This window comes from Vipera ursinii, assembly GCF_947247035.1.
Source record: "Vipera ursinii genome assembly, chromosome: 7".
Classification (NCBI taxonomy): Eukaryota; Metazoa; Chordata; class Lepidosauria; order Squamata; family Viperidae; genus Vipera; species Vipera ursinii.
In genome coordinates, this window is record NC_139521.1 from 3,309,152 (window position 1) to 3,327,366 (window position 18,215).

The window sequence follows — 18,215 nt, forward strand, 5'->3', positions numbered from 1 at the left end:
CCAGGCCAAGGGTGCCATTGGGGATTGTACAGGTAGTCCTCGACTTAACACCAGCTCGTTTAGTGCCCGCTCAAAAGTTACACCGGGCACTGGGAAAAGTGACTGATCACCATGATTCGCCCTTAGCGACCGTTGCAGCGTCCCCGCGATCACGTGACCAAAATTCAGACGTTTGGCTGGCTCATAACAGCCGCCACCGGGTCCCAAGGTCACGCGATCCCCTTTTGCGACCTGGCCAATGGGGGGACAGCCAGATTCACATAATCGACGGGAGACTAAATTACCAGGCAAATCTGTGTTCAGTTGTTCTGTGGCAAGAAAAGTTGTGAAATGGGGCAAAACTCCTGCGAAAAAAGCCCCCCTCCTTTTCAGGCTAAGCCCATTTGGAAAGAAACAAAAGTCAGGATCCAACAGCAGCGGATCCGAGATCATCTGAGTTCTTTTGAAAAGGACTAACCGGGGTTTAATGGGTCTGTAGCTTGCTTCTCCAGCTTGGCACAAGCCTGACCTCCAACTGCTACGCCTAGAGCTCAGCTCAGTGGCTTGACCTGCCCGTGGCTTATTTGATACTTGGTGTCTTTCTCCCCCCTTTCCCCCCCCCCCACTTTCTTTTGACAGATCAGGGAGCAGAACTTGCAAGACATTAAAACGGCCGGTCCGCAGTCTCAAGTCCTTTCCGGGGTCGTCGTGGACCGGAGCCTCGTGCAGGTGAGAAGGCAAAGCGAGCTTCCGCTGGCGCTCTGCATGAACGCGCCTGGTCTCTTTCTGCTGTCCCCTCACGTAGCCTTCCCCCCCCCGTGCAACGTAACTTTTAATTGACAGAGAGTAGCTCTTTTGTCAAGTAAGTGGGAGGGGCAAGCAGCTGCTGCCTTGACCATCCCACGGAGGGCTCAGCCACGCAGTGGGAGGCCAGTCTGTAGGGGTCTGCCGGTCACAAGGCACGTGGTGTTCCGGCATTCACGACCACCTGCCGGGACCCCTTTGCCGAAACGGGTGCGTCTGTGAGGTTTAGTGGGGTAGTAAAAAGGCCCGTTACCTTCTCAAAAACAAACAAACCTTGAATAAGCCCACACTACCCTTCTTTTCCCGAAAATAAGACCTAACTGGAAAATAAGCCCTAGCACGATTTTTCAGGACGCTCGTAATATAAGCCCCATCCAAAAAAAATAAGCCCCAGTTAAGATCGTCAGCCAGACAGATGCATTTAAGTACCGTATTTCCCTGAAAGTAAGACCTAACTGGAAAAGAAGCTCTAGCATGAATTTTTTTTCCAGGACGCTCGTAATATACAGGGAGTGCAGAATTATTAGGCAAGTTGTATTTTTGAGGATTAATTTTATTATTGAACAACAACCATGTTCTCAATGAACCCAAAAAACTCATTAATATCAAAGCTGAATATTTTTGGAAGTAGTTTTTAGTTTGTTTTTAGTTATAGCTATTTTAGGGGGATATCTGTGTGTGCAGGTGACTATTACTGTGCATAATTATTAGGCAACTTAACAAAAAACAAATATATACCCATTTCAATTATTTATTTTTACCAGTGAAACCAATATAACATCTCAACATTCACAAATATACATTTCTGACATTCAAAAACATAACAAAAACAAATCAGTGACCAATATAGCCACCTTTCTTTGCAAGGACACTCAAAAGCCTGCCATCCATGGATTCTGTCAGTGTTTTGATCTGTTCACCATCAACATTGCGTGCAGCAGCAACCACAGCCTCCCAGACACTGTTCAGAGAGGTGTACTGTTTTCCCTCCTTGTAAATCTCACATTTGATGATGGACCACAGGTTCTCAATGGGGTTCAGATCAGGTGAACAAGGAGGCCATGTCATTAGATTTCCTTCTTTTATACCCTTTCTTGCCAGCCACGCTGTGGAGTACTTGGACGCGTGTGATGGAGCATTGTCCTGCATGAAAATCATGTTTTTCTTGAAGGATGCAGACTTCTTCCTGTACCACTGCTTGAAGAAGGTGTCTTCCAGAAACTGGCAGTAGGACTGGGAGTTGAGCTTGACTCCATCCTCAACCCGAAAAGGCCCCACAAGCTCATCTTTGATGATACCAGCCCAAACCAGTACTCCACCTCCACCTTGCTGGCGTCTGAGTCGGACTGGAGCTCTCTGCCCTTTACCAATCCAGCCACGGGCCCATCCATCTGGCCCATCAAGACTCACTCTCATTTCATCAGTCCATAAAACCTTAGAAAAATCAGTCTTGAGATATTTCTTGGCCCAGTCTTGACGTTTTAGCTTGTGTGTCTTGTTCAGTGGTGGTCGTCTTTCAGCCTTTCTTACCTTGGCCATGTCTCTGAGTATTGCACACCTTGTGCTTTTGGGCACTCCAGTGATGTTGCAGCTCTGAAATATGGCCAAACTGGTGGCAAGTGGCATCTTGGCAGCTGCACGCTTGACTTTTCTCAGTTCATGGGCAGTTATTTTGCGCCTTGGTTTCTCCACACGCTTCTTGCGACCCTGTTGACTATTTTGAATGAAACGCTTGATTGTTCGATGATCACGCTTCAGAAGCTTTGCAATTTTAAGAGTGCTGCATCCCTCTGCAAGATATCTCACTATTTTTGACTTTTCTGAGCCTGTCAAGTCCTTCTTTTGACCCATTTTGCCAAAGGAAAGGAAGTTGCCTAATAATTATGCACACCTGATACAGGGTGTTGATGTCATTAGACCACACCCCTTCTCATTACAGAGATGCACATCACCTAATATGCTTAATTGGTAGTAGGCTTTCGAGCCTATACAGCTTGGAGTAAGACAACATGCATAAAGAGGATGATGTGGTCAAAATACTCATTTGCCTAATAATTCTGCACTCCCTGTAAATCCCCACCCAAAAAAATAAGCCCCAGTTAAGATCGTCAGCCAGATGGGTGCATTTAGTACCGTATTTTCCCCAGAAATAAGACCTAACTGGAAAAGAAGCTCTAGCATGATTTTTTTTTCAGGACGCTCGTAATATAAACCCCCATCCCAAAAAATAAGCCCCAGTTAAGATCGTCAGCCAGACGGGTGTATTTAAGTACCGTATTTCCCCGAAAGTAAGACCTAACCAGAAAATAAGCTCTTAATGCGTCTTTTGGAGCAAAAATTAATATAAGACCCGGTCTTATTTTGGAGGGAAATAACAGTAAGAGATGCAGGTTATGCGCAGCTTATATTGCAATCTACTTCCTAGCTGCTTGATGTCGTGGCCAGAATATCGCTGAAGCAGAATTCGGCGTTGCTCTGCATGCTTTTTTATTGCTGCTGCTGCTGCCGCCGCTGCTGGTTGAGTCTCGACAACTCTAAATGTGCTTCTGCATGTTGTTTGTAAGGCCATGTCCTAATGCTTTTAGCCGATAATCTAAGCCGGGGCTTGGTTTGCTCTGTCTACTCAATTTCCTGTTTCAGGATGCTCCCCTGTCAGACTGTACGGAAACAATTGAAGGGCTGGACCCCACAGAGCAGGCCTTTAGTCCAGCTAAATCTGTCTCTGTTAGAAAGGTACTGACTGCGCTGTCCTTCAGCTCTCAATGCTCTTTCGCTTTTAATCTCCTTTTTTCCCCCCTTCTAACCCTGGTTTAGAACTTTTCTCCCTCGGTGGGGCAAAGGGGAACTTACACGCTGGGCGGGGTCTTTTGAGGTCACCTCTGATAATGGCAGAAAGTGAAGAGGAACTAAAGAGCCTCTTGTTGCAAGTGAAGAAGGAGAATGCAAAAGTTGGGTTGAAACTCAACATTAAGCAAACCAAGGTCATGGCATCCGGCCCTCTCAGTTCCTGGCAAATAGATGGGGAAGAAATGGAGGTGGTGACCGGTTTTATTTTCCTGGGCTCCAAGATCACCGCAGACGGGGACTGCAGCCAAGAAATTAAAAGACGCTTGCTCCTCGGGAGGAAAGCCATGGCAAATCTAGACAGCACACTAAAAAGCAGAGACATCACCCTGTCAACAAAAGTGCGTATAGTCAAGGCTCTGGTCTTCCCAGTTGCAATGTATAGCAGTGAAAGTTGCACCGTAAGAAAGGCTGAGCGCCAAAGAATTGAGGCCTTTGTACTATGATGCTGGAGAAGACTCCTGCGAGTCCCTTGGACTGCAAGGCGATCGAACCGGTCAGTCCTAGAGGAGATCAACCCTGACTGGTCTTTGGAAGGCCAGATCCTGAAGTGGAAACTTGGCCACCTAATGAGAAGGAGGGACTCACTGGAGAAGAGTCTAATGCTGGGAAAGATTGAGGGCAAGAGAAGAAGGAGACGACAGAGAATGAGGTGGCTGGATGGAGTCACTGAAGCAGAAGGCGTGAGCCTAAATGGATTCCAGAAGATGGTAGAGGACAGGAAGGCCTGGAGGAACATTGTCCATGGGGTCGCAATGGGTCGGACACGACTTTGCAACTAACCAACAACAACAGGATCTTTGAAGGCCGACCATATTCTTTTGAGTAATTTCCTTTTAAACGTGGCTCACCTCAGCTGTAATTCACACCCCACCCCCAAAGAGCCACAGATTTAACCACGAATGGCCCTGCTTCGTATGCAGAAGCAGAATTGCGTGTTAATGGACCCCTGGCGGCCCATTTGCAGTTACCTGAAGCCTTTTGCTACCTGTCTTACCAACCCGTCTTTCCATGCACAGATAGAGAGGCTTGCTTTATAGATGGCATAGCTGCAGGAGGCAAGGAAGGCAGCACTTTGGGGCTTTGCTACAGGTGGGTAATAGAATCTGGGGAGGGAGGGGTGTCCGAAGAGCCTGATCCTTGCAGAGTTTCACACGGCCCCAGGCTGTCCGTCGCGCACCTTCGCTCTCCCAAATCCAGCGACTGGGCAAAAGTCCTCGGAGATCACCTCTCGGTCATCTCCCCAAAGGCTGTGAATCAATCCTTTAGAATTAGGGCGGTCTTTTCCCCCCAAATCCAAACTGCATAGGGAGTGAAAGGGCCACCCAGCCACGAGCCTTTCTTTCCACTACGGGAGATCCGTCATATCTTGACTGAGGTTGGCTAAGCTTTGATTCGGCCAAAGGCCGCTGCAGTTGGCTTCCACAGAAAAATGGTGGACTCAAGGCAGTTCCGCCAGAAGATGGAGGCAACAACCGCGACGGGGAATTGCTGGTGAGCAGACCAGCTCTTTGAGCCTCCCTGGAATAAAGAGAGGATGAAGATTGCCCACAATTGCTCCGAGCGAGGTTTTGAGCACGGGAAAATAACTCTGAGGGAGTACAGGTGGTCCTCAATTTATGACCCCAATTGAGCCCAAAGTTTGTGTTGCTAAGTGAGGAATTTGTTAAGTGAGTTTTGCCCCCTTTTACGACCGTTCTCGCCACATTTGTTAAGCGAATCACAGAAGCTATTAACTTATTCACGCAGTCGTTAAGTGACTCCGGCTTCCCCTCCCCCTTGACTTGACAGAAGTCCGCAAAAGGGGATCACGCGACCCCCCCCGGGACACGGCTGCCGTCATAAATACGAGTCAGGTGCCAAGGGTCTACATTTTGATCACGTGTCCACGGGGGAAAATGCTGTGACGGCTGTTAAGCGTAAAAAAACTAATCCTGAGTTGCTTTTTCCGGTGCTGTTGTGGCTTCAGACAGCTGCTAGATGAACTGTTGTAAGTTGAGGACAGCCTGTAGCCCTTTTGCTCAGACTGCAGCTGGCACCTTGAAAAAGGACACTCAGATAACTGCTCTTGACAGGGGAGCTTGACCAAGAAGAGGGAGAGGAGGAGGGGCTGCAGCTACTGGCTTGCTTCCGATTGGTTGCTGTCCTAGCTGAGACAGCTTCATAGGGCGTAGAAGGAAGTCACTACTATTTGGGTTAAATGAACAGGAAGGGCAAAGAGAAGGGTGGCGTCCGAGGTCAAGGGGGAAGACATTTTTGTCGGTTGACTGATAACTTGAGGTTCCCTCAAACTCATTGCATGGTGCAACGTGAAATTAATTCAGGAAGTCACTCACTTCCCTGGAACAAAGTTGGGCAACTGTTGAGGTCTCTTGCCTGGGCTAAAGTCATGGTTCGTAACTCCATCATCAGAAAAAGAACGGATGGAAGAAACCCTCACTCACTAAGAAGAACTTGGAAGGACGGTCATGATCTTCTGCCAAAAAAAAAAAGTATCCCCAGATGCAAACAGAACTTTTGATGGCTTCCCGTACTGTGGAAGGAAGTGTAAATTTAATTTAATTTAATTTAATTGATTGATTTTATCCTAGTTTGGATCAGACTACTCCGTAGTAGAGGATCAGGCTATCTATCCATCAGCTGGAGGTGCAAAGAGGCGGTCTCAAATATCTACGGAGAGTCTCAGCCATCCAGGCTAGGGTGGTCCCACCAGGCAACTGGACTTTTCTTGTTTTTCTTTGAAGACCTTTCTCTCCCCGTCCAAGAAGCTTATTCAGCTCTGACTGGAATGGAAGTGGGAATCTGCATTGCAAAAACCAAGGTCACTCTTTCGAAGGCAGCTAAGTCCACATTTTGGGCAGAGAGGACCGCTGGTTTGAAAGAGGGGTCAAAGAGGCCATCTGGGTCAAAGTTGAACGGCCCTCCCTCAAAAGAGAGGGAGGGATGTGACATCCTCTTATCTCCAGTCTACAACACAATCCTTTCAGCAGTTCCAAGAAGGCTCCACACCCATTTGCACCACTCAGGTGAACCTCCAAGTGGCCTCAACGACTTTCTTAAGACAGGGGTAGGCAACCTTGGCTCTTTTATGACTCGTGGACTTCAACTCCCAGAATTCCTGAGCCAGCATGGTTCAGCTTGGAAACTCTCCCTTTCCCCTCAGCATGGCTGGCTCAGGAATTCTTGGAGTTAAAGTTCACGAGTCATAAATGAGCCAAGGTTGCCTTCCCCTGCTCTAAGAGAAGGCAGAGGACCAGCTCTCTGCAAGGAGTATAAATCCTTCCATTGCCTCACCATCCAGTCAGAGCTGAAGAAGCTTCTGGGATGAGAGGAGAAAGTCCAGTTTCCTCCTGGAAAAAAAGCATCTTGGGGACAAGCAGTCTGAAAGAGGCAAGTATTGACCGCAGGAACAGATGAAGAAAAACCAGATCAGCGTTTCTGGGGACAATTGTGTCACCCAGTCCTAGAGTACAAAATTCCTCTGGCAGTTTTGCTAGAAGAAACCCCCTCAAAGGTGCCCGAGTTGGGTTTCTGCACCGTGTGAAGATAACGTGCGGTTTCTCTGCCAGTTTCACAAAATGGCTGTCATTCTTGGCGACGAAAGGCGGTGCAACCAGTTCCCAAGCCAAAGCTGTTCAGGTTGGCAGGTTGCATTTTGTGGGTGGCTTTTTAAGAAGTAGACGAAACGACCACTTAAGCTTTGGGATTGTTAATTCAAATTCCCACAGTGTTGTCGCTGGAGGGTGGGTGAATGTGTCTGTTGACATTCCGTGGCAACGTTGCCCAAACTCGAGCATCCGGTCATGGAGCCTCTGATGGATTTAGGGTGCTTCTCTAGAGGGGGGTTTTGCCTCCCCAGATCTTGGCAGAAGGTCCACACAAATCTTGGTTCCTCGGGCTTCTGACAGTGGTGCTTTTAATTCTGCCTTTGCTCCTGGGCCTCATCGCCTCATTCATAACCCTGCACTTCCTCCTTTTTTCTTTCTCCCCTTTTGCTCACTCTCCATACCTTAGCCCTTCGGAGAAAACTCTGGGAAGACCAGCATGGTTCGGGGCCAGGCCTTTGTGATTGTGGTTATCGCACTCAGCATTCCCCAACCTGCCTTCGTTCCCCAATACAAAATGGCTTAGGTGCAATTATCCCTTTTCCTCGGATTGAAATTGCAACTCCGTCGTTCCCTCAGCGAACAGCCTTGTACATTTATTATACGTGATCATTCCAGCAAGGCTCTGGCCAGTGTCCCAAGAACACTTTTAAGAATTGTCGTTGGGTGTTTTTTTGAGAACAGATCTGTTGTTGTCAGGAGAATATCATGAGGGAGCCGTATAAGATACCAATAGGAGGACCGTGATTCTGAAAAGTACCCAGTGGGGGATGTTGCTTCATATAAGTAATGGCATGCAGGAGAGATTGTAGGAAACTAAAAAAGGTAAAGGTAAAGGTTCCCCCGCACATGCGTGCTAGTCATTTCCGACTCTAGGGGCCGGTGCTCATCTCCGTTTCAAAGCCGAAGAGCCAGCGCTTGTCCGAGGACGTCTCCGTGGTCATGTGGCCGGCATGACTAGACGCCAATGGCGCACGGAATGCTGTTACCTTCCCACCGTAGTGGTCCCTATTTTTCTACTTGCATTTTTAACGTGCTTTCCAACTGCTAGGTTGGCAGAAGCTGGGACGAGTAACAGGCGCTCGCTCTGTTACGCGGCACTTGGGATTTGACCCGCCAAACTGCCGACCTTCTGATCGACAAGCTCAGCATCCTAACCCACTGAGCTTTATCTGCTCTTGTTTCCACACTGGTTAAGGCTGACATCATTGAGAACTTAAGGAGGATTCTCTTCTGAGCTTCTTCCTCCCATCTACTATGCAGCTGTGGGCTCCGCTCTCTCTTATCTGGCTGGTGCCCTGTTTCCCAAGATCCTCCCAACATCCCTTTACCATATATTTAGAACACCGTATACAAAACTGCAAGGGAGTTGTTTAGTCAGTGGGTGCAAATTTAAATTTTCAATTTGACTTTCATTGCAAAAATTGGACGGGACGGAATAATACGCCCGGACCTTTACAGATACAGAGCTTGAGTTTAGACATACCTCTTGTATCTCTCTTTCCACCTAACAATTTTGAAATAGCCACTGGAAATGTTCTCTTTCCATTGTTGGCCAGAAAATGCTTCTTATCCCGCATCGGTGGCCAGCCAGCAAAAAAGCACTCATGCATTTATCTAGTCAGTTGATTCGTTAGTTTATTTACAATATTTATGGAGCGGTTTAATCAGAAAGCTATTTACTAGTTTGTAACAATTTAATCATACTTGGGTTTTTGTTTTTTGTTTTTAATTCTAAAAATTGCCCGTGTTAGATTCATCGTGCAAGATCAGTAGGGCAGCCTCTCCGCTCTGTATGAAATTAAACTTTTCAGGGATGTTGCTTCATTAGAACGAGCGTTTCTCATTTCCCCCAGTGCCTCCAATATCTACAGAGAGTCTCCGTCATCCATGTCAGGGTTGTCCCAAAAGTGCTTTTTTCAGGAAGCAACTGGACTTTCTGGGTTTTTCCTTTGGAAACGTTTCGCTCCTCATCCCAGAAGCTTCTTCAGCTTTGACTGGATGGGGGAGAATGGAAGGATTTATACTCCTTGCGGAGAGCTGGTCATTTGCATCCTTTTAGAGAGTCGTTGAGGCCACCTGGAGGTTTACCTGTGTCTTCATCTCCAACAGCCTGTGCCATTCTTCAGCAGTGAAGGGACACAAGGCAGAAATCCTGCAGCCAAGAAGGCTCCACACCCATTTGCACCACTCAGGTGACCCTGAGGACACACTGAAACTTCCCAGTGGCCTCAACGACCCTCTAAAAGGAGGCAAACGACCAGCTGTCTGCAAGAAGTATAAATCCTTCCGTTCCCCACCCTCCAGTCAGAGGTGAAGAAGCTTCTGGGATGAGAAGTGAAACATCTTCAAAGGAAAAACAAGAAAGTCCCGTTGCCTCCTGGGGGAAAAAAAAAGAACCCCCTTGGGACCCCCGGTGCCTCCAGCGTCTGGCATCTCCGATGGTGAGAGAGCTTTCTCTTCTTCTGATTAGGGGGAGCTGGTGACCGCCTCCAAGGCCATCATCGAGAAGGAGTACCAGCCCCGGGTCGTCATCAGCACGACTGGGCCCAACCCTTTCCACAAACTCACGGACCGAGAGTTGGAGGAGTATCGCAGGGAAGTCGAAAGGAAGCAGAGGCAACCGGAAGGTTTGTGTGTTGTGTCGGCCGGGCGCCGCCTGTGAGCCCTCCGCATCTTGGCTTGCACGGGCATATGTCTTGCTGGCATATGTGGAGTTTTGCTTCCAGCGTCTCCTGCGGGCTCACGGCGCCTCGTCAGCCCACGCCGTGCATTTGGTCCAACCAGGCCACTGTCAGAAAAGTTCCCTCTAACTTATGCCACTGTTGTTTGTTTTCGCCGTGGCATTTGTTTCCAGAAGCTTCCTGCTTTCCCGCGCAGCGTGAATGAGAAGGGACGAAGTTTGCGGCAGATTTGCGAAGGAGGGAAATAGCTTCGTTTGCTCCCCTCCCGGCGTCGGTTGAAGGGGCAGGAGGAGATCCTGTTGGTTGCTTCTGCTCCACCTGCAGGCGGTTAAAAGTGAGCCAGGACCCTTGTGTGGGCGGTCCTGGGTTTTACGACCGCAACGGGGTCCAGAATTCTTATGGCTGAGCCAGGCGGTTGCTAAATGAATCACGCCTGAGTGTACGGCCTTTCTTTGCCAAACAATTGTTAATGAATCACACACAGTCCTTAAGTGAATCTGCCTCCCTCCTTCTCTCTGCCCCTCCCTCCCGTTGACTTAGCTTGTTGGAAGGTTGCAAATGGCGTTGATGTGACCAGCGATGCTGCAACCGTTGTAAGCCTGAAAAACGGCCATAAGTGCCTTTTTCCCCCAGTGCTGTTTCTAACCTTGAATGGTCACTAAGCGAATGGTTGTAAGTAGAGGACTTCCTGTACATTGTGGCAGAAATTTTTAGGCTGCCTGGAGTTCCTGCACAGCCTTACATATGCAACCTGTTGGAGTAACCTTGTTGAGAAGCATTTGGGCCCCAGGTGTTAAAAGGGCACCTGGTGACGAAATTCCTCTTCGCAAGGAGAGTTTCCCTAACTTTTATTTCATTTGTTTCACAATGAGCTTTTTCTTTCTTTCTTTCTTTCTTTCTTTCTTTCTTTCTTTCTTTCTTTCTTTCTTTCTTTCTTTCTTTCTTTCCTTCCCTCTCTCTCTCTCTCTCTCTCTCTCTCTCTCTCTCTCTCTCCCCCCCCCCCCCGTCTCCGTCTCTCTCTATCTTTCTTGATTTTCTTATCTCTTGATTTTCTTATCTCTTTCTTGATTTTCTTTCTTATCTTGACTTTCTTACCTCTCTTGATTTTCTTTCTTGATTTTTTCTTTTTCTTTCTTGTCTCTTGATTTTCTTATCTTTCTTGATTTTCTTGATTTTCTTTCTTTATCTCTTTCTTGATTTTCTTTCTTACGTTACTTGATTTTCTCTTTCTTTCTTTCTTCTTTCTTTCTTTCTTTCTTTCTTTCTTTCTTTCTTTCTTTCTTTCTTTCTTTCTCTCTCTTCTCTTTCTTGATTTTCTTATCTGTTGATTTTCTTTCTTATCTTGACTTTCTTACCTCTTGATTTTCTTTCTTGATTTTTTCTTTTTCTTTCTTATCTCTTGATTTTCTTCTTTCTTATCTTTCTTGATTTTCTTTCTTATCTCTTTCTTGATTTTCTTTCTTGATTTCCTTTCTTATCTTGATTTTCTTAGGTTTCTTGATTTTCTTTCTTTCTTTCTTTCTTTCTTTCTTTCTTTCTTTCTTTCTTTCTTTCTTTCTTTCTTTCTTTCTTTCTTTCAACTCAATTGTAATCTGTTTTATAGAAGATTGTGAAGACGGCAGACAGCAGGGAGATAGGAGCTGTCCGGAAGAAACAGTCGCTTCCACCCCACCCAGCACTCCAGTCAAACTTGAGGAAGGTATGTGTTAATGTGGGTTGCATCCGAGGCGTTGTGTTTCCATTCCTTGGAGAAAAGACCCAGGAATGACACTTCTCAGTAGGAAGACGGAGCTAAATGGAGCTTCTGCGTAATTTTCCAAGAAAATTACCCCTCCAAAAGCATTCATTCAACTTTCAGTGGCCGGGAAGGGCAAAAATAGCTTTCCAGCATTTCTTAAAAACATCCCCAATCCTTCTGACGAATCCAATAGGTTGAAGCTCCCCCTTCCATGTCCGATCCATAAGTTGCCTTGCATGATCCCTCCCTTCTCGAACTGGGAGAAAAAAATTGGTTCAAAGCAGAGTGACCTCGTTTGGAAGCCATTTCTCCTTTCCTCCCCCTCACTTTGATGGAGCTGCTCCTTCATCAGTTGACGGAGCACTTATCCATTTTTGGAAAGAATCTAGTGGCCCCTCAGTTGTAGCCACTGGGTTTCTCAGTCCCTTCCTAACAATGCCCAGCTTTGTGTGTGTATGTATGTCTGTGTGTGTTTGTGTGTTTGCTTTTCCGTTCCGCAAAACACTATTGAAATGTCATCCTTTTTGCGTGCAGCCATTTGTGGACCTTCACACCACCACCCACCCCTCTGTGCCATGTGCATACCAAGGTCTAAAGCGCTGTTCCCTTTTCTGATGAATTAAAAAAAGCCCTGACTATCAATCAGAAACTGGGAAGGAAGGAAGGAAGGCAGGCAGATGTGCAACAGCTGGGCTTCTGTTTAGGATGCCGGCAAACTCACAGCTGGCACCCAAGCAAAGAACGCTCCTATTGGTCAGGCTGGATGGTGATTTTAGGGGGAATAGATTTGGCCTTAATTCATCCTTCTTCCCCACTGACGTTGCCACGTCTCTTCACCTTTTACAGGTGGTCCTCGGACTTAACAACCACAACTGAGCCCCACATTTCTGTTGTTAAGTGGGACAGTGGTCAGCGGAGTTTTGGCCCATTTTAGCAACCTTTCTCGCCACCGTTGTTAAGTGAATCGCCGCAGTTGTTAAGTTAGCAACTCGGTTCTTAAGGGAATCCGGCTTCCTCCATTGATTTTGCCCGTCGGAAGGGGATCACATCACACACACACACACACACACACACACACACACACACACACGACACTGCAACGGTCGTAAATATGAATCAGTTGCCAAGCGTCTGAATTTTGATCCCGGGGAGGCAACAGAGGTCCTAAGTGTGAACAACGGTCACAAGTCCCTTTGTTCATTGCCGTTGTAACTTTGAATGGCCACTAAATGAGCTGTTACAAGTCGGGGACTGCCTTGTTTTTAACGAGCTGACTCAGTGGAACAAAAGCCGCACATCCCAAATCGAGTAGGCGAAGATGTTCAATTTGGGTGTTGCAACTTTTTGCCGGAGATACTTTTTCCTCGTCTCTCTGGGGAATAAATTGGGAAGGCAGCTCTGCACTTCTCTGGGCCTTGCATCGTAATCGCCTCTGTTCGCAGCCGATGAATCAACGCATCTGTTTTATATCCCGTAAAAGCACACTAGAGCAGGGGTGTCAAACCGCGCCCACCCCATTGCCGGCCATGGGGGCAAAAGCTCCGATAACATTGCGGCAACGTCACGCAGCACGGCGAGTTTGACACGTCTGCCCTAGAGCATTTGGTCCACGCTTTCGAATTGTTGCAATAACCCAGGAGGCTGTGATCTCATCTGACCTGAACTGTTCCTGCTTTCCTCAAATTTTCCAGCACATCAGGTTTCTTGGTGGCAGACACGCGTGGCATTAAGAGTTGGGTCCCCTAAGAAGTGACGGAACGAAAACCAGGCCCTTTAAAGATGGCTCGTTTCTTCTTTAGATTTTGCAGGGCGAATCCTTGCCTATGCTGATGCTTTTGGGAATTAATTGCCAAATCTTTAAGAGAACTCTCTTAAAGCAGGGCTGGGGGCAATTATGGGGCACTTGGCCACCTGTGGACTTCCAACTCCCAGAATTCATGGCTGGCTCAGGAATTCTGGGAGTGGTCAAGTGGCTGTAATTGCTCCCCGGTCCTGCTCTAAAGTCTTGGGAGAACTGCCAGGACACCTCCCTTGCAGTTCTTCTTGGCAACAGCAGGGAAATAGCAGTAGCGCTTAAGACTTATATACCGCTTTACAGCCCTCTCTAAGCGGTTGACAGAGTCAGTCTCTTGCCCTCCAACAATCTGGCTCCTCATCTTACCGACCTCCGAAGGACGGAAGGTTGAGTCAACCTTGAGCCTGTCGGAATCGAACTGCTGGTGGCGGGCAGAGTCAGCCTGCAATACTGCATTCTAAGCTCTGCAGCACAACATTCCTTGTGTTGTTGTGTTGCCTTCTTTTGAGCCAGGTTTTCAGCGTTGCCTGGGCTCGCCTGGGTGTGATCAGCCCAGAGCTGCCCCGCCCTCCCCCCCCCCCGGGCTACAGCATGTTCCCGGGTCGTCCCTGGCAGCCCCCACTGTTAAGAGGCTTTGCCTGCAGCCCAGGGTTATCCCTGCCCACCAAGCCCAGCAGAGATCCAGGAGTGCGAGATGGGCTAAGAGAGAGAGAGAGAGAGGAAGAGGAGCGGGAGCCAACATCTGGGTTGCAACTTCCTTACGTGTTGCTGTAATTCTCCTCCTTGCCCACCCCTGGGGGCCAATTTAGAAAGATGTCTTTCCTTGCCAAGTCTCTGCTCAGGGAGACCAAGGCAAGGAAATCTTTTCAATGACATTTTGTGGCTTGGTGACTTGTCGGGCGAATGTACAAGCAGCCGTCTTCTTTGTCAGCTGTGGGTATCTGCCAGCCATCTGTGATGAAATTTGTCTGTCTGTTTCTCCCACCCATCCACCCCCCCCCCCCTGTCCCCATTTCATTCTGTAACCTCTGCAAGAATGGCCCTAGCCATTCTTTTTATTTTCTCTGGACTCCAGCGGCTGTGATGGATGCATAGACTTTTTTCTCTTTGTGCTTCTTTTTTTTTCTCCTTCCTGTGGCTGCCTTACAAACAGGAGGTGGATATGCTAAAGAGTACCTGTTGCCGTAGTAAGTATGACGGGAGTTCCTTCCTGCTTGCCCTGCCTTGTTTCTCCGCTTCGCTTCGTCGTTCACGGCTTTCGTTTTTATTCTATCTTATTTATTTATGGCCCCTTTCCGCTGTCTTCCTTCCTTCATGGTGTGGCGTCGATCCGTCCAGGCGCTTTGCATCCTTTTTTTTGAGTTTGCTTTAATCCTTTTTCCTTTGCTTGGCCAGCTTAAGGCGGATCAGAGGCGCATCTAATTTGGGATCCAGGTTAGATGTGTGTAAGCCGTGGTTGGGCCTTGGCGCTGTAACCCACTTCCCCAGGGGGAGACAAAACCCTTTTCCCCAGAGGGAAGACAGACGTTGGCTAGGGCTTGTGATGCTTCTTACGTCGTCACAGCAGTCTCTAGGACCTTCCCTCGGGAGAGAAAGTCCCAACACACTAAATAGGCACGTTGTGTTAGTCCCAACGCTTCTCTTTTTCCAAGTGGCCCATCTCCTTTGACCAGAAGGACACGTCCACTTTCCTTCTGGGCATCAGATCCATCGCAAAGGATGCTCCAGGTAAAGAAAACAAGATACCTCCATTTCTCTGGTCCTCAACCTATGACCGTCGTATCTTTGAACGGTGACAAGTCAAGGAATATCTGCGTGCGTACAGGTGGCAAAACCCATCGTAATTTCTATAAACTGGAAACAGGCCATCCCTTTCCTGTATTTAAATCGGTCGGAATGGCCACAGATTTCATTAGAGTTAACGAAGAACGCATAGCATAGCAGCGCTGCTTAATTCAGTACGTCCAAATTTTTCTCCTTAAGGTGTAAACGTCCTTCAGGTATAACCTTAAGAAGCCAGATGATGCTTTTTTGGAGGCGTTTTATTTTCTAATTAAGGAAGTGGCTGTTTTTCCCCTCTTCGGAGTACTGCACAAAAAACTAAAGCGGGAAATGGGTGTTAAAAGAGGGCTCGTGAAGCTATTTTCAGCAAAGCTAATTGGGCTTTTTAATTTGCCAAGTGGCTTTACCCTTTCCCTCTGCTCTTAAACCTAACAAAGTTTAATTTTTAAAACGTCTAACAGTTTTCGGTTTGCTGGGTTTGAAGTCATTGTCCTTACTGCGCTAACAAATTCTAAACTTGAAATGAAAACAAACGATAACGCAGAAGGGTTTGAATGCAAATAAATAAAAAGGATAAAGTAGGGAACACACTAGGACAGGCGCCTTCAAACTTGGCGCTTTGATGACTTGTGGACTTCAACTCCCAGAAGTCCTGAGCCAGCATGGGGAAACTATGGCCCCTTCATGACTCGCGGACTTCAACTCCCAGAATTCCTGAGCCAGCATGGGGGAAACTATGGCCCCTTCATGACTCGCGGACTTCAACTCCCAGAATTCTTGAGCCAGCGTGGGGGAAACAATGGTCCCTTCATGACTCGCGGACTTCAACTCCCAGAATTCCTGAGCCAGCATGGGGGAAACTATGGTCCCTTCAGGACTCGCGGACTTCAACTCCCAGAATTCCTGAGCCAGCATGGGGGAACTATGGCCCCTTCAGGACTCGCGGACTTCAACTCCCAGAATTCCTGAGCCAGCATGGCTCAGCTTGGAAACCTCTCCCTTTCCCCTCAGCATGGCTGGCTGAGGAATTCTGGGAGTTGAAGTCCACAAGTCATAAAAGGGCCAAGTTTGAAGACCCCTGCACTAGGACATCCCGCAGAACGGTAAATCTCTACTAAATGCCCTTAAATTTGATGGCGATTCTAGGACCCCCTCCCCAACTTCTGCTTAGAAAACATGAGAAGGATCTGACTAGGTCTTCAGAAGATTTTCTCCTCTCCTGATTCACTCGTGTTTTAAATATCTGCTGTGTACATTAAATGAGCGTATCCTAGAATCTTTCCAGAATGTGCTAAACCTTTTTTTTTCCCCGAATCCGTCCTTGGGATCACACGAACGGCCTTTTTCCTGGCAGGAGAACTGGGAAGTGTCTAAAACACTCGTTTCTGTTGCTTTGACCAAGCAGAACACGGTTGTGAGCTGCCCCGTTGCTCTTCCTTGTGACCGCTCAGGGGTCTGGCTTAGACGCCCCCCCCCTTTCATTTTTCCCCCTCACTTCATCTAAGCAGAAAGGCAAAAGTTCCCTGCAGAGCTGGGCGTTCTCCCCTGCTTTGCTCATCGAAAACTGGCTGCATGGGGCCAGCCCGGAGGGTGTTGTTCTTCCCCTTCCATGCAAGGCTGGGTGTTGATCACACACATGCAGCTTTGCATTAACCTTCCAGATTTAATTTAATTTAATTAATTTAATAATTTAATTTGTATACCGCCCTTCTCCCGAAGGACTCAGGGCGGTGAACAGGGCAATACATAATAAAAAACAGGATACAAAAATTAAAAAGTGATTAAACAACTATGCCCGTAGTAATTGATACATATTAAGTTAAAACTAATTATAAAAAAAAAAAAGCTTAGCTCATGTTTGCATGTTAGAGTCCCCTCGTTCCGTTTATAACGGGTGGACGACGATGCACCCTGGACAACCCGTGAACTTGTCCCAAAGGTGCTTTTTTTCGAGAGGCAATTGGGCTTTCTTGTTTTCCTCTTTGAAGAGGTTTCTCTTCTCATCCCAGAAGCTTCCTCAGCTCTGACTGGATGGTGGAGGGAACGGAAGGATTTATACTCCTTGCGGACAGCTGGTTATTTGCATCCTTTTAGAGAGCTGTTGAGGCCACTTGGAGGTTTGTCTGGTCCACGTGGCCTCAACAACACTCTAAAAGGATGCAAATGACCAGCTGTCTACAAGGAGTATAAATCCTTCCATTCCCCACCCGCCAGTCAGAATCTGAGGAAGCTTCTGGGATGAGAAGAGAAACATCTTCAAGGAAAAACAAAGGAAGTCCAGTGGCCTCTCGGAGGGGGGGGGGAAAGCACCTTTGGGACAACTCTGACCCGGATGACCGAGAACCTCTGTAGAAAAATCCGTGAATCTCAACTCCCAGAGTTCCCGGGAATTTCAACTCTGGAACTCCCAGACTTCCCATGGTGGGCTCAGGAATTCTGGGAGTCCACAGGTTGTAAAGGGACCGTAGTTGCCCAGCTCTGCTTTATGAGAACAAGAGGAGAGAGAGGTGGGCACACACCTGTCTGAAAAACGCCTCCGTTTTCAACTGCGACGTCCGATCCAGAGGAGGAGGAGGAGGGAGGGTTTTCATCAGCCCCTGAAAGAACTAAGCCGTGCCCACAGTTTTGCCATTCGCTGAGCTTGTCGATCAGAAGGTCGGCAGTTTGGCGGGTCGAATCCCGAGTGCCGCGTAACAGAGTGAGCACCTGTTACTCGTCTCAGCTTCTGCCCACCTAGCAGTTCGAAAGCACGTAAAAATGCAAGTAGAAAAATAGGGACCACTATGGTGGGAAGGTAACAGCGTTCCGTGCGCCTTTGGCGTCTAGTCATGCCGGCCACAGGACCACGGAGACGTCCTCGGACAAACGCTGGCTCTTCGGCTATGAAACGGAGATGAGCACCGGCCCTTAGAGTCGAAAACGACTAGCACGCATGTGCGGGGGAACCTTTACCTTTACCTTTAATCCACCCAAACCTGGGATGG

At 47.8% G+C, this 18,215-nt stretch overlaps 1 protein-coding gene across 8 annotated transcripts in view; it reads left to right on the forward strand.

Moving 5' to 3' along the window:
• The window catches only part of ADD1 (adducin 1), a 54,034-nt gene that overhangs the window by 23,939 nt on the left and 11,880 nt on the right, over positions 1-18,215 (forward strand). For 3 of the 8 annotated variants that reach the window (XM_083367633.1, XM_083367631.1, XM_083367632.1), the window contains exons 12-16: positions 619-708; positions 3,424-3,516; positions 9,706-9,862; positions 11,520-11,615; positions 14,603-14,636. In XM_083367633.1, coding sequence (XP_083223759.1) covers positions 619-708; positions 3,424-3,516; positions 9,706-9,862; positions 11,520-11,615; positions 14,603-14,636 — 470 coding nt within the window. The remainder of the gene's footprint in view (positions 1-618; positions 709-3,423; positions 3,517-9,705; positions 9,863-11,519; positions 11,616-14,602; positions 14,637-18,215) is intronic. The other 5 variants (XM_083367626.1, XM_083367627.1, XM_083367629.1 and 2 more) reach the window with 2 other exon arrangements.